At 37.6% G+C, this 13,785-nt stretch overlaps 1 protein-coding gene across 4 annotated transcripts in view; it reads right to left on the bottom strand.

Moving 5' to 3' along the window:
* The window catches only part of LOC587533 (FH1/FH2 domain-containing protein 3), a 138,707-nt gene that overhangs the window by 78,321 nt on the left and 46,601 nt on the right, over positions 1 to 13,785 (bottom strand). For all 4 annotated transcript variants that reach the window (XM_030975740.1, XM_030975741.1, XM_030975742.1 and 1 more), the window contains exons 5-6: positions 6,399 to 6,504; positions 5,266 to 5,360 (exon numbers count right to left, since the gene is read on the bottom strand). In XM_030975740.1, the coding sequence (XP_030831600.1) occupies positions 5,266 to 5,360; positions 6,399 to 6,504 (201 nt within the window). The remainder of the gene's footprint in view (positions 1 to 5,265; positions 5,361 to 6,398; positions 6,505 to 13,785) is intronic.

The following is a 13,785-nucleotide window of genomic DNA, read 5'->3' as shown; positions in this document are numbered from 1 at the left end:
AGTGATGGTAGACGACAGGTTGTGTTCAAGAGCTACTTCAGGGTGCCGATGGGGTACTAGAGAGGTGATCGTTGGGAGGTACAAGAATCTGAGAATTGATCCACCAAACTTTTGAAGATCGTCTTAGTCATAAAACTAGCAACAACGAAAAGGGACAAGCAAATGTACTGCATTGAAAAAGTGTCATACGTGTACGTGTAGCTCTAGATCAAACCAAAACCTGCTCCTCAGCCTCATTGAGTTATGAAGTGGGCAACCTTGGCATTTAAAAAAAGTACTGGGGGGTGTTTCACAAAGATCCTAAGTAGAACTTAACTCTAAGTTGGACTTAAAAATTATGGACAGCCATTGGAGTCTTTAAATGAAATATATTCAAAAGCAGAAATTCAAGTATTTTAGACTTTTTATTAATTCCACATCCAGAACGTGAAATCTCCTTGATGATAGCAAATATGAATGATTTCAATAAACAATGAATGCCTTTCAAAATAACTTTTACAAAATATTTTCAAAGATGCTAATGGCTTTCCATATTTTTTAAGTCCAACTTAGAGATAAGTTCAACTTAGGATCTTTGTGAAACACCCCCCTGAGGTTAGTGTAATATGCCTCACATTATATGGATCGCATAACACAGAGCTAATTAAGTGAATACACATAGTACTTTTGTTCGAAACAGTTGCTATTCATTTGCACATTAAAAAAACCACAACTATTTATTTTGTGGTGGTTTATGGCATCATATCTGAATGAGTCTTTACTGTTTTAATTTTCATGGTTTCATGGTCGAGTCCAGAGCAATCAACTAGTCTGCACCAAGTATTCGAAATGTGATAAACACCAGAAATCATGCTGTCTTTCATATTTACATGTGCCAGAGCATTTTAATCTGGTCCAGGCTGTTTGGCAATGCATTGCTCCCATGTTTATTACTCTCAGCCCACCTCCCCCCCCCCCCAAAAAAAAAATCAAATCAAATTGTTAAACCCCCTCTCTCTCTCTCTCTCTCTCTCTCTCTCCCCCCCCCCCCCCCCCCCCCCCCCTCTCTCTCCCCCCTCTCTCTCTCCCCCTCCCCCCTCTCTCTCTCCCTCCCCCCTCTCTCTCTCCCCTCCCCCCTCTCTCTCTCTCCCCTCCCTCTCTCTCTCTCTCCCCCTCCCCCTCCCTCTCTCTCTCTCTCCCCCTCTCTCCCCTATCTCCCTCTCTCTCACACTCTCACACACACACGCACATACAGTTCATATTCCATGTTCTCGTTAATGTCTACCACCCCTACAGACCTTTCTTTCAGTCAATCAACATCAAATACTTCCCCTGCTCCTCATTACCCTGTAAGAACAACTGTTCAATTTTCAACTGTCATTGCCAATTTAAGGTTGCCAACCCACTGTGTAACAATTTGTGCCTCTCATATCAAAGTCATTACTATGGTGAGGCAGGTTCAACACATCCGATGACAGTCAATCAAAAAACCCAACAAAACTTTGTTTGGATATGAAACTTTGCTAAAAAATAAACCACCTATTACTTTTCTCAAAAGTACCAGATAATTGTATAGGAAATCACAGGTATACTAGCCTATAATCTAGGCGGAGTGCCGAGCTTTTTTCTTTGCTGCTAGACTAACCCTAAGCAGAACGTCTGATACGGCGAGACTACGAACCGTGAGTCGCGAAGCGGCTCACCGCCTATAACCACTGGTCTAGCTTTAGTCGTTGTTTTTTTATTATCGACCTTGAATCCGTGGCAGTTTTCGTACGAAAAACTGCCACGGATTCATGGTCGATAATAAAAAAACAACGACTAAAGCTAGACCAGTGGTTATAGGCGGTGCGCGGCTCACGGTTCGTAGTCTCGCCGTATCAGACGTTCTGCTTAAGGTTAGTCTAGCAGCAAAGAAAAAAGCTCGGCACTCCGCCTAGATTATAGGCTACAGGTATACAAGTATGTACTTGTTTTTATTCACTCCTAATCATTCCTTTCTAAACTTGATACTCTCCAAATTCTTCATTCCTTCTTTAAATAGAAAATTATTTATAAATTGTGGTTCCTGCTACAATTCTTTGAAATAGCTACTACTCTAAATAAGCCAAATATTCAATGAAATCTGATTATATTTAACAAGTTGACCCTCTTTTCTTCAACTTCCCAAAGTTCTTTCCCCTTTTTTGTGAGTGGACAAGCTAGAAAAGAGGATTCATTTCTCTGTTTCCTTTCAAATCTCCACTGCTCAGTTTACAAATCCAATTCAAAACTAACTGTAACATAATATGTTGTACCATCGTCATACATTTAGGACACGATTTGAAACTGAATCCAGGCCAGGATTATTTGAAAATAAACCACAAATTTAAGGTTTGCCGGAAATATATTACCCAATGGAGACAATGTGTCTCTTTAGATTCAGTCTTGGTTTCCGATGAACTAAAATGCACCCAAAATACGGACATATTCAGCTGTACTTTCTAAAAAAACTTATAGAATAGTAGCTATTATATACAACATATAACGATTCTGGGCCTCTGATGGTCCAAACAGCAGGCATGAAATTCGCTGACTGCTGGGCAGTATAGCAAAAAATATTGACCGGGCATAGTTCTACTTCTCTGGTACAAGATATTTGATTTGATTAGAGAGGGATGGGCATGACAAATATCACTAATATGTAAGACTTTCAAAAGAAAAGAGAAGATTTATTTTCATTTTTAAAATAATTATTCCATCAAAGCTATGTTTGATAGATAAAGAATTGACATCCATTTGAAATATTGAAGAAAAAACCCACTGTATTGTTTAATGAATGGTTCAATAAAGATTAACCAAAGAATTATAGTATAGGTAACTGCAAATGTAATAACAAAATAGAATAACTTTGAACTTTTAGTTCTGAAAAGAATTAGGTGAACATTGCACGGAGGGAGAAAGAGTGGGTGACAAAACTTGGCAACATAGTAATTGAGAGGTTTCTATTTAAGTATACTAAAAATACCATGAGGATTGACCGGTCCATGTCCCCTGTTTTTGGAGAGTGTCCAACAATGGGAGAATTGCAGAGTCATGAAATCATTTCGAATTGTTGCATGATCTATTTCTGAACTGCCTCTCAACGCATATGTCATTTGAATTAATTAATTTGTCTCATCCGTGTCCTTATACAAGAATACTCTTCACATGCTTAGATTAGATTGTACGCCATGTAAGAGAAATAAACTTAAATTGAACTGTCACCAAACCCATTGTATTACTGCAATCATAAATGCTGTTATATCATCAACACATTTGTATGACCTGAGGGTCCATTAGAATAAATGTTGGGTATTGAAAAAAAGTGTTCCGAGATACAATATTTTTACATCAGATTTTTTAATGACTTTGGAAACTTCAAATTGATGTTGATATAAGTGTATATTCCTTTTCTACTTTCTCAACTTTCGTTATTGTGCATTATAAATGTCTGCATTGTTATTATTATCATTATTATTATTATTATCACTAAACTTTCTTTTCTGTTTTACATCCCATGTTTATGTGTACGTTTTTGCAAGGAATGTGATCCTAGTCTATGTACCCTCATACTTGTCTATATATGTCTATATGTATATTATTGTTCCTATTATATGACTGTCTCTCTTTATCTCTCTCTCTCTCTCTCTGTGTCTCCATCTCTATCAATATTAATATCTATCTACACGCATTTCTCATTTCCCTTTTCCGCATGTTTACGTCTGGTTTCATTTCTTTCACCATCTACCTTCATTCACTTTGTTTACACTTCTTTCATCTATCACTGAGGACTATACGAATGGTCACTCTGGCACCAGAGACGCTCCCTCCCTCCCTCCCTCCCTCCCTCCATCCCTCTGTCTCTAGCAATATTAATATCTATCTGCACGCATTTCTCATTTCCCCTTTCTGTATGTTTAGGTCTAGGTCCATTTCTTTCACTTTGTTTATACATTTCTTTCTTTATCGCTAAGAAATATATGAATGGTCACTGTGGCATCAGGGACGACTCACATCCCTGATCTCAGCCAGCCAGTCATTCTATATTAAACCAGAGCTCTAGGGGCAGTGCTCCGGTGGTGGCGTGCTCTCCTTCAAGGAGGAAGGAGTCTGGCCGCCGGAGGATCAGAAAATAAATGACTTCCTGCGCTAGCTGATAGATTCATTGGATTAGATAGGAAAGGGGGGATTAGGTCACCGATCTTCCTTCACAACATGTTGGCTAAACGAGAGCTTTGGGGGTCAAGTCTGCCGCACATGGGTCGTCATGCTCCCTCGCTTGGCTCCTATCAAAGAATTTGGCCAAGGGGTTCAAAGAAACACATGAATGAGAGATGGGTGATGTCTATCATTCATGGTCTTTGTGCAGACTCAATAGGCCTGTCTTCTTCCTCTCGAAGTTGCCAAATAACCCACTATTTTCAGACTCTGGATATTATCCCAAAGCTCAAAATTGTGTCTTCACCAGACCGATACGCTCATCACAAACTAGCTCAGACAGACGCAAATTAGCCCACTATCTCCCAAATAGCGGTATATTTTGGAAACAAGACCAAGATTTCTTGGGAAATTTTCTGGACTAAATATACCGCTAATTGCAACTGCGAGCTGATGAGGGCGCAAATTAGCTGGTTAATTTGTGATCGGGATAGTTAAAATAGCGGAATATTTGGCAAACTCAAGCTGATGAAGCCAGGCCTAATGCATATGTGGTTGAAGCCAAACCATGTGTGGGTGTTGATGACCCTGGTAGGCTCCAGGACTTTGGTTGTTCTCATAGCATCTGCCAAGAGCCAGAAGGACGTTAAGCTTTATCATATCTGGCTCCAAGCAGACTATCTTCTTAAACTTGATGCGCCAAGCCCGGGATATGGTGCTTGGGTTGTGATAGGATCTTAGCTTAGGTTTAGGTGTTGTGGTGAGTCCTGGCTTGGAGCTAGCAATTTGGTTCGTAGGTCCATGGTTTTAGCAATCAACCACAGAATCACAGCCAGAGCATCATGTATTCTGGCTACACACATGTGATCCTTCTCACCAATGCTCCAAAACTTGAAGCATAAAATCTAGGATATTGTGATTGGGTTATTAAAATAGCTTAGGTTTAGTTGTAGTGTTGGGTCCAGGATTTAGGGTTACGTTTAGGGATAGGTATAGTGTTGGATCAATGGACAGAGTTTGTAAGCTAGTTCTTTTGGTTAGTGTATAAAAATGACAACAAAATCATTTGTTGCCGGAGCAGATGTCACGTTATGCAATTGTTCTTACCTGTATATCTATCAATGAGTAAAGCCATTGTATCGTCTCATTGTGTTCAATGACGCCATTCATCCCATCCAAATACAGCATGATCTGACCAATAGCTGCAAAGATAAGATTGAAAATATTTGTAAAGGTAATTAAATGAATCTGGTGATAGCATGAAGGCAAGTCATGTCATCAAACGCCTGCATGGTGTTTACGGACATGATGAATTAAACTAAAGTGAACTTTATTGGTGAAATCATTTAATATGAAACACATATAGAGGAACAGTAACAACTTGTGGGAATAGGGGTGTATGACTTAGCAGGGTGTATGACTAGCAGGATGTATTTTGACGGTATCATGTAGTCATGATCCAACACACGACATGGTTCAGAAATGAAAGGTCATCAATTTTATGTTCTCTGAATATATGTAGCACTTGGAGTTGAGAATCTGTATAACCATCATCATTGTCACCATGGAATATGAATACTACGAGAGAGATCATAGTGAACAAGCTGGGACAATTATGAGTAGTGACAAATATCATGAATACAATGACCATGGAAATGACAATAGAAATTATAAAGCTGATGACGACGGACAAAGACAGATATGATATTATTGATGAAAATGGAACTGATATTCAATGATGAATAGGATGATGAAGAAGATTGTGATTATGATGATTATGATGGTGACGATGATGGTGGTGGTGGTGATGACAGTGATGATGGTGATGATGACGGTGATGATGATGATGATGACAATGATGATGATGGTGATGATGATGGTGATGATGATGATGATGACGATGATGATGATGGTGATGGTGATGATGATGATGATGATGGTGATGATGATGATGGTGATGATGACGGTGATGATGATGATGATGATGATGATGATGATGATGGGGATGATGATGATGATGGTGGTGATGATGATGATGATGATGATGATGGTGGTGATGATGATGGTGGTGATGATGATGAAGACAATGATGATGATAATCATGATAATAATCATGAACATGAAGCTGTTGATTATGATAATGATGATCATAGTGAAAACAGTGATGGTAACGATTATGATGAGGAAAATAATTATGATATCTAAGATGAAGATGAAGATGAAAATGGTGATATAATTACCTCTGAGGATGTAATTTTGGTAGTTCTGGTCAGCCTCTGAGCCGAGCTTGATGAGGCAGTCCAGGCCATCACAGCTAACAAACTCATGGACGAGATCTTTGTCATCCTACACAAAAAATAAACAAGAGAAAGAAAATTGTTTAATAGAACCTTATAAAATGTGGGATTCTCTGTATCTCAAAACGTGTCCTGAAACACAAGTGAATGTAAACAAAATAAGTTGCCTCATTCTATTCAAGCAGCAATACCATCTTCTGTTCCCTTAGCAATTTCATCTTTGATCATTTCATTTTCTTATATCCCTTTCTTTGATAGCAAAATTTGAAAAAGTTAATTTTTTTCTTGTAGATTACAATAACTTACAATGTAAACACACTAGAAGAATACAGACATAATACATATTCCAGTATAGATTTTCAACCATCAGATGAATAAACAGTTTTTAAACTGCACAAACCCTCATGATTATATGTAGTATCATGATTTTAACATAAACATTATTTGTACTGATTTTATTCCGTTCTGAATCAACATATTGACACAGGAGTCACTATTATTAGGGAGCACGTAACTGTATTACATTCCTTTCCAACTTGTATCCGTCTGTATCAAATTAAATCATGGTCATAACCACATCATGGTACACCCTGCTTGAAACTGGGCCATCTGATTCTAATATTAGGTGGCAAAATAATCTGACAACTTGTGGCACAGGATCAAGTTATGGAGTCATGAACTGTCTTTATAATCCAGGCACAATATTTTCTAGCAACGATATACACATTCTTGTTGAATAATTCTGCAAATTGCCAACATTCTTGAAATGTGAATTTTTATGTGAAGTTCAAGATATCCGCTTCAATATACTCCTGCAACATTTTGAGGTACATTTCAAGGGAACTTTTATTCACATTATCTATCTTTTCTAACTTAATTTTCTTAATTCTAAAAAGAAATGCTATCACAAATTATCTACATTTAAATACTTCATGTGCAGGGAAAAAATTAACATTTATTTTTGGGGGGCTACTTTTCAAGCTTGCCTGCATAAAAATAACACTTTAAAATTTGTTTTGCATTGAACTCTATGCAAATTTATGGGGGCTCTTTTCTGATTTTCGGGGGCTCTTTTGGGCATTTCGGGGGCAATTTCGCCCTAAGCCCCGTGTATTTTTTTCACTGTTCATGTGTATAGGCCTATAGGGCATCTTTATTGTGTCATTTCTGAAATGTGATGAATGCTTTTTTAAAAATGAAAGGTGTTTTGACACATCATAATGGACACATACTCTAAATTATATTTCAAATATCAAAGAGATGCCATCAAACACTACAAAATAATGCAGAGACGGTAAATAAGAAGATGAGAATGAAGAGAAAAAGGTGTTTAACAAGATGCATATACATATTAAAGGTAAAGACCAGTTATGGTCATGCGATTGCATTGTGAAAGAAACGTTGTGGAATCGATCAGAAAAGGTTGATCATCTAGCATCTAGCATCTGCAAGGTTCTGGAATCATCAAAATGATAAGAAATTTGGCCCATTCTTCGTAAAGTTACAAGCACTATACACAGAAAGATGTATATGAGACTACCCTATATCTCTCACAGACCATGAGAGAAACAAATTTACCAAATATATGAATTAGTAGGCGGTTTCCCGGCAAATTTTTTATCATCATGTATTAGTCAAAACATGTTCTTTCACATGATTGGTAATGAGAGCTTCCATTTCATTTTTCGAAATTGGGGCGTTTCCAATACTGGTCTTTACCTTTAATGTATACATAGACATCGTACAAGATATAGATGCTTTACATAAGATGGAAGCACCTCTCTTAGTCTGTAAACATGAAATGAAAGGGAGTGTTACCCTCATTTACAATGTACACATAGGCCTACATGTTAATACATTCCATCATCACATTCAAGTGAGTTTGCTCCAAGCTAACAAGATTCATTTTCATAAGCAATGTAGGAGGAAACCAAACAGTCCTGGTATTTACCCATCTAGGGTCTGTTACCTTTATCATTTACCCATGTCATCAATCAGGGGTATATACAGTGTGGTTTCAATGACAAAGTGGGCTGGTTTGTGTGGTTTGATCGAGGCCAAGTTTAGACTGTCAGTGAAGGGGTACACCACATTTATGAACTTTAACACAGTGTGAAATGTTTTGATCATCACTTCTACTGGAGTTTTAAGACCTGAGCAATGTATTCTAGAGATTTGTGATTGATCAAAATCAATCAAAATTTGATACAATCAATCACAGATTTATAACTACCAATCTCTTCTTTACAGAATTGCAAAGTGATATTCGAGGTATTCATCAGATGGAGACATGTACAGAAGGACTTCATAAAAAGAACATAATTAAAGATGAGAGAGGGATAGAAAGAATCTGGCACATTGCAGAGATGGACAGATAGTTAGCCAGAATGGAAGACTGGTAGATCGACAGTGAGGTAAGGAGGGAGATAGAAATAGACAACAAAGTGACAGTTATACTTTAGTCACAACAAAAAGATCGACAACAGACCGAATGGAAATATTACATAAAGTCTATGACCAAGAATCAGTCGGTTTGGAGTCAGTCTGATGATGGTTTGGTGGTGCATAGACCTATGGGTGGTGTGACCGAGATATACAAGATGAAGGAGGTAGAAGGGGATCAATGAAAGGTTGATCACTTGTCATGCTTAATGCCCTTTCCCCTAAAAATAAATATATAAAATTAGTGCTTCATGATAATCCCCATACAAGTACTCTATCCCTTCATGTCCATTATTAGGAATACAAGGTTATAATAGAGGGAGGAGTCAATTATATGCATGTGTCATCATTCTTTGTCATTCTATATTTTTCACATCAATCATCTTTTCTAGGTCAATTTTCACCACTTTCCACGGTCAACATGGTATGATAACATTTACATAATTATTGTTATGGAATAAGAACTATGCTAGGAATTTTGTTTGCACTGAATAAATACAAGGTTATGGTCATTATTTAACACAAGTTCTGGCCTACTGGACAGACTGAAGGACGTCATCAATTGTTATCATTTCTTATTTTACATTTCTCATGCTGTCTGGGCATGTTTTCCAGAAAATTATCTAATTTGTTTATAATTATTGTTTAAATTCTAGTTAAGTTTCTACATCTCTAAAAGGTTCCAGATTATCCTGTATGTATATAGTTTCATTCTCTAGATATCATTTTAATTGCCCATACTTAAAAGGAAAATATGGATATTGTTTTTAACTTTGATACATTTCTTTAGCAAAAGAAAAGAGATTGGAGAATTTAGAAGGGGTCACACACATCCTTAACCATTTGAAACTATAAGTAGTCAGACTGGCTATGAAACAAAGAAATACTTTTAAAAAAAGAAACATTTTTTTATGGGACTTTCGGCTATGAATAAAACCTGAATATACTGAACTCCACATACTATTAACAATACAGAGGTATCTACAAGAGCCCAATTCCCATTTTACAAATTAAAGAATCACGCATAAACCTCCTCAAGACAAAAGATGGGATTTCCGAGTTTGATAAAATAAAACCGCCAAAGGATGAAAAGACACATTTGTTGTTACTCGATTCCTAACCTCTTAATGAAATCTACCATCAATGGTTGAAGGTATTTGAGTAATGAGGAAGTTGTGTAGATTTCCTTGAGTTGATGAGTTGAGGGACCTTTCATAGATGAGTTCCATCTCTGCCTTCCTGAATCGATTAGGCTCTAAATAGGTCCACAAAACACTGAGGACCTCTTCACACCAGAAAAATAAATTTTGGCGTAGGGATGTATTTTTTCTTTAAAAGTCTTCTATGTTTATACATGTATACTAATTTGTATACGTACACAGCAAAAGCAGCTCAAGAGGGGGGGGGGGGGGCATGAGGGCTCAAGCCCCTCAAGAACCCCCCCCCCCCCCCCTCCAACAAAAAAAAAAGTTTTGTTTTGATTACAAATGAATTTAATCGAGGCACAGGTAGAAAATGAATGCAAGAACCCCCCTCTCTCCCTCAGCCCTCAATAACTTTCCTTGTGTGAAAGAGGGGGGGGGGGGGGGGTTACTAAAAGCATGGATTAGCATTCCTGAAGCCCTGTAAGACTACACTATATCCAACTTCTCATCATTTCTTACGCTGTGGTAAAAAGGACAGAGACCTTGCCTTGACTCATTAGCCTTTCTGTCAACATCCTTCTTTTCGATTTTTGTTTAAAGTTGAGTTCTGGTCATAAGATTGGATTGCATTGTGAAAGAAACTATGTGGAAGCAATTAGAAAGGTTAATCATGTACAATGAAGCATGTATGGGTTGGTGTATGATCAGAATGATAAGAGATTGGACCAGTCTTGATGAGCCATCTAATCAGGAGGACCTTTCTTCTACAATACTCTTCAAAACTGACATACATTAACAAGAGTAAAAAAGCTCACAAATTATTTTTCACCATTCCCAGATCTAAACCTTCTCTTTAAAATATATCAAAGTGGACTTTGAACAGAATGACATCAGACTGCACTATCAGTGATTATCCATTCATTGAATTGTCATAAAAGACATAATGTGCAATCATTCACACAGACATTCTTATAATGTGTTTATTTGCACTACAGTACTATCTAATCTTTCTCTTATCTTTCTGCCCCATTAAGAGACGCAAAGTATAATATCAACTATTTCAGGTGATTACTGTAAACGCTGTTATTTTTTGTGTGATTAATTTTTTCACGCTGAGTGACCCCAAAACATATTTGCGTTGCACGCAATTCAGCCTGTTCAAAGCATGCATAAGAAGTCATGCTTATATTTTCATGAGTTATAAAATTCGCGCCTGTCGATCTTAGCGCGAAATCCGCGAAAAATTAATATACTGCAAATATTTCTTCTTTTACGGTATCTTCTTTTTCTATGGGTTAATCTTTAGAAAATGAACTGTAAAATCTCCATGGACTTTACTCAATATATGCTCCTCGCTGAGAAAAACTAACTCATCTGTAACCTTAATGTCCTTTGGCAAGACAATGATTTACATTTGCTACTCTTAATCAAGGTGAAAAAGATGGGAGCTCAGTAGGAAGTACATTTACTTTGGAGTACGTACTGTATCAGCTCATCTAAAGACTAAAGCAATTTGCAATGCCATTCAAAACAACTAAATTATTCATACCCTTACCAAGTTTTGTTATTTTTCAAGTACTGGTATGTGAAAAATTGATTTATCCCGCTCTATGTTTCTTGAGAACGTGAAATATTACAGCTTACATCTAAAGGCCCTAATTCAACCAGTCCACCTTGCATTCTTGAGAACTAAGCTGTATAACCAATTGGATGAATTGTGTCCAAATTGTTCAGAATTAAGATACTGGTTGTTCAGTTCATGATCCTCCAATAGTATATAAGGCCTTCAATTTAGATTTCTATAATACAGCATGCACATAATTATGAGTCCAGAAAAACTTTGATGCTCAGTACATATCTTCCAGCCTGTGGAATATGGAATGCCTGACCGTGACTGCATGCTGCATTTCACCCAATGACATTTACCAAGCCTGTCACAACAATTGTTTGATCGACAAGCATACCCTGACACAGGTCAAAGGTCAACCTGGTTTCTCGGAAACCAAGCATGATGTCTATTCAAATCTACACTGGTTGGAATTCAATACACCAATGATTGCTAACACTGCTTGCACAACAGTCAGGAACAATCCCTCAGCACCAATTAAATGTAATTAACTCATTAACTCCTGAAACATTTACACATCATATACACTACAACTGCACATCCGAGCATACATGTACTATTCCTTACCAAATATATCTATTCCTTGTAGTATTCAATAATGGCTGCACCTTTAACCATTTGAAAACGTTACCTATCAACATCTTAAAGGTAAAGACCAGTATTGGAAACGCCCCAATTTCAAAAAATGAAATGGAAGCTCTCATTACCAATCATGTGAAAGAATATGTTTTGACTAGTACATGATGATAACAAATTTGCTGGGAAACCGCCTACTAATTCATAAATTTGGTAAATTTGTTTCTCTCATGGTCTGTGAGAGATATAGGGTAGTCCCATATACCAGGGCATGTGAGTTAAATGGATTCCGCATCTAAGAGGGCCCTTTGAAGCAGTCCATTGCACCGAGAGTCTTTTTTCCCCCTATCATAATCCCCTTAATCCCCCATCCGGACCGCACAGCTCGTAAATCTCACTCCCGAAACTGAGTGACATAGGGCTTGCGAAATGCATTGTTGGAAATACACATCGGCTGCTATCGACAAAAATGGCGGCGTACAGTAGGGAAGAGTATTTGGTAGGCGACGATTTAGACTTTCTGACTGATTTTGAGGAAGATTTGATTCTTGTATGGAAAGTTGGAGACCAATACAAGTTATGCACGTGTGAAATTCCATTAACGGAAAATCTTATTCGTTGCAGCGAACCAGAATGTACGATCGTGAATGCGTAGGCCGCTCCATGTAAATAGGCAGCATTTGAATACATGAATAGTCAATACATTCACAACATACAGTACAAATGCACATAATCAACCCGATGTGGTTGATCGGCAAGTTTGACAGTAGACTCACAATTTTAATTTTTAAATTATTCTTTCTAACATCAGAAAGTTGAACAAATTGTATTTTAATGCTCTTTAGGTGTCATCAATCGTCACTATAGTACTGCCTTTGAATGAAATCAGTTGAGTTGTGTACAGTGGTGTTTGAAATGTTGAGAATCAATAGCACAACTTTGAATACACGGCCAGGGTAGTAATGCAGCTATGTGTGTTTCCACCAACAACATCCAGCATGCACAGCCCAGCGAGCACGGCGGCTTTCGCGTCGCCGGCCCGTACTCGGGGTGAAAAGTGGTGATGAATTGACAACTTCTAACCCTCATTAAACCAAATGCGCAAATATACAACACAGTTTCATTTAGTTATTTTAAGAGATAAACTTATGGACTACCTTCCTAGCTATGTAAAAATTTCGGAAACTTTCGGAAAATGTCAATAATTAGAAGAGAACGTGATGATGATGAGAAACTTGCATTCACTCTAACTCACGATTTCCTTGGTCGATTTCGCTGGTTCAGATGGCTACGTCTTCAGAAGAGCTATCCGAGCACAGCGAAAGCATTTGATAACCAATAGAAGGTTGCCTTGTGCCATAAGTTGTCGATTTTGTATTTTTGTCTGTTATAGCTATATACATCTTCAATGAGTATGACGTCATTTTCTCGGTGACTCGCATGGCTTCAAAGCCTTTTTTTTACGACCAAGTGTTTGGAGAGCTTAGGGAAGCAGGCCGCGTTGCGTAACACTTCGTAACATTTGGATCGCCAGAGGGCA

This window comes from Strongylocentrotus purpuratus, unplaced genomic scaffold (genome assembly GCF_000002235.5).
Source record: "Strongylocentrotus purpuratus isolate Spur 01 unplaced genomic scaffold, Spur_5.0 spur5_scaffold_8, whole genome shotgun sequence".
NCBI classification, from domain to species: Eukaryota; Metazoa; Echinodermata; class Echinoidea; order Camarodonta; family Strongylocentrotidae; genus Strongylocentrotus; species Strongylocentrotus purpuratus.
The sequence above is the reverse complement of the archived record's forward strand: the minus strand, read 5'-3'. Positions and strand labels throughout refer to the sequence as shown.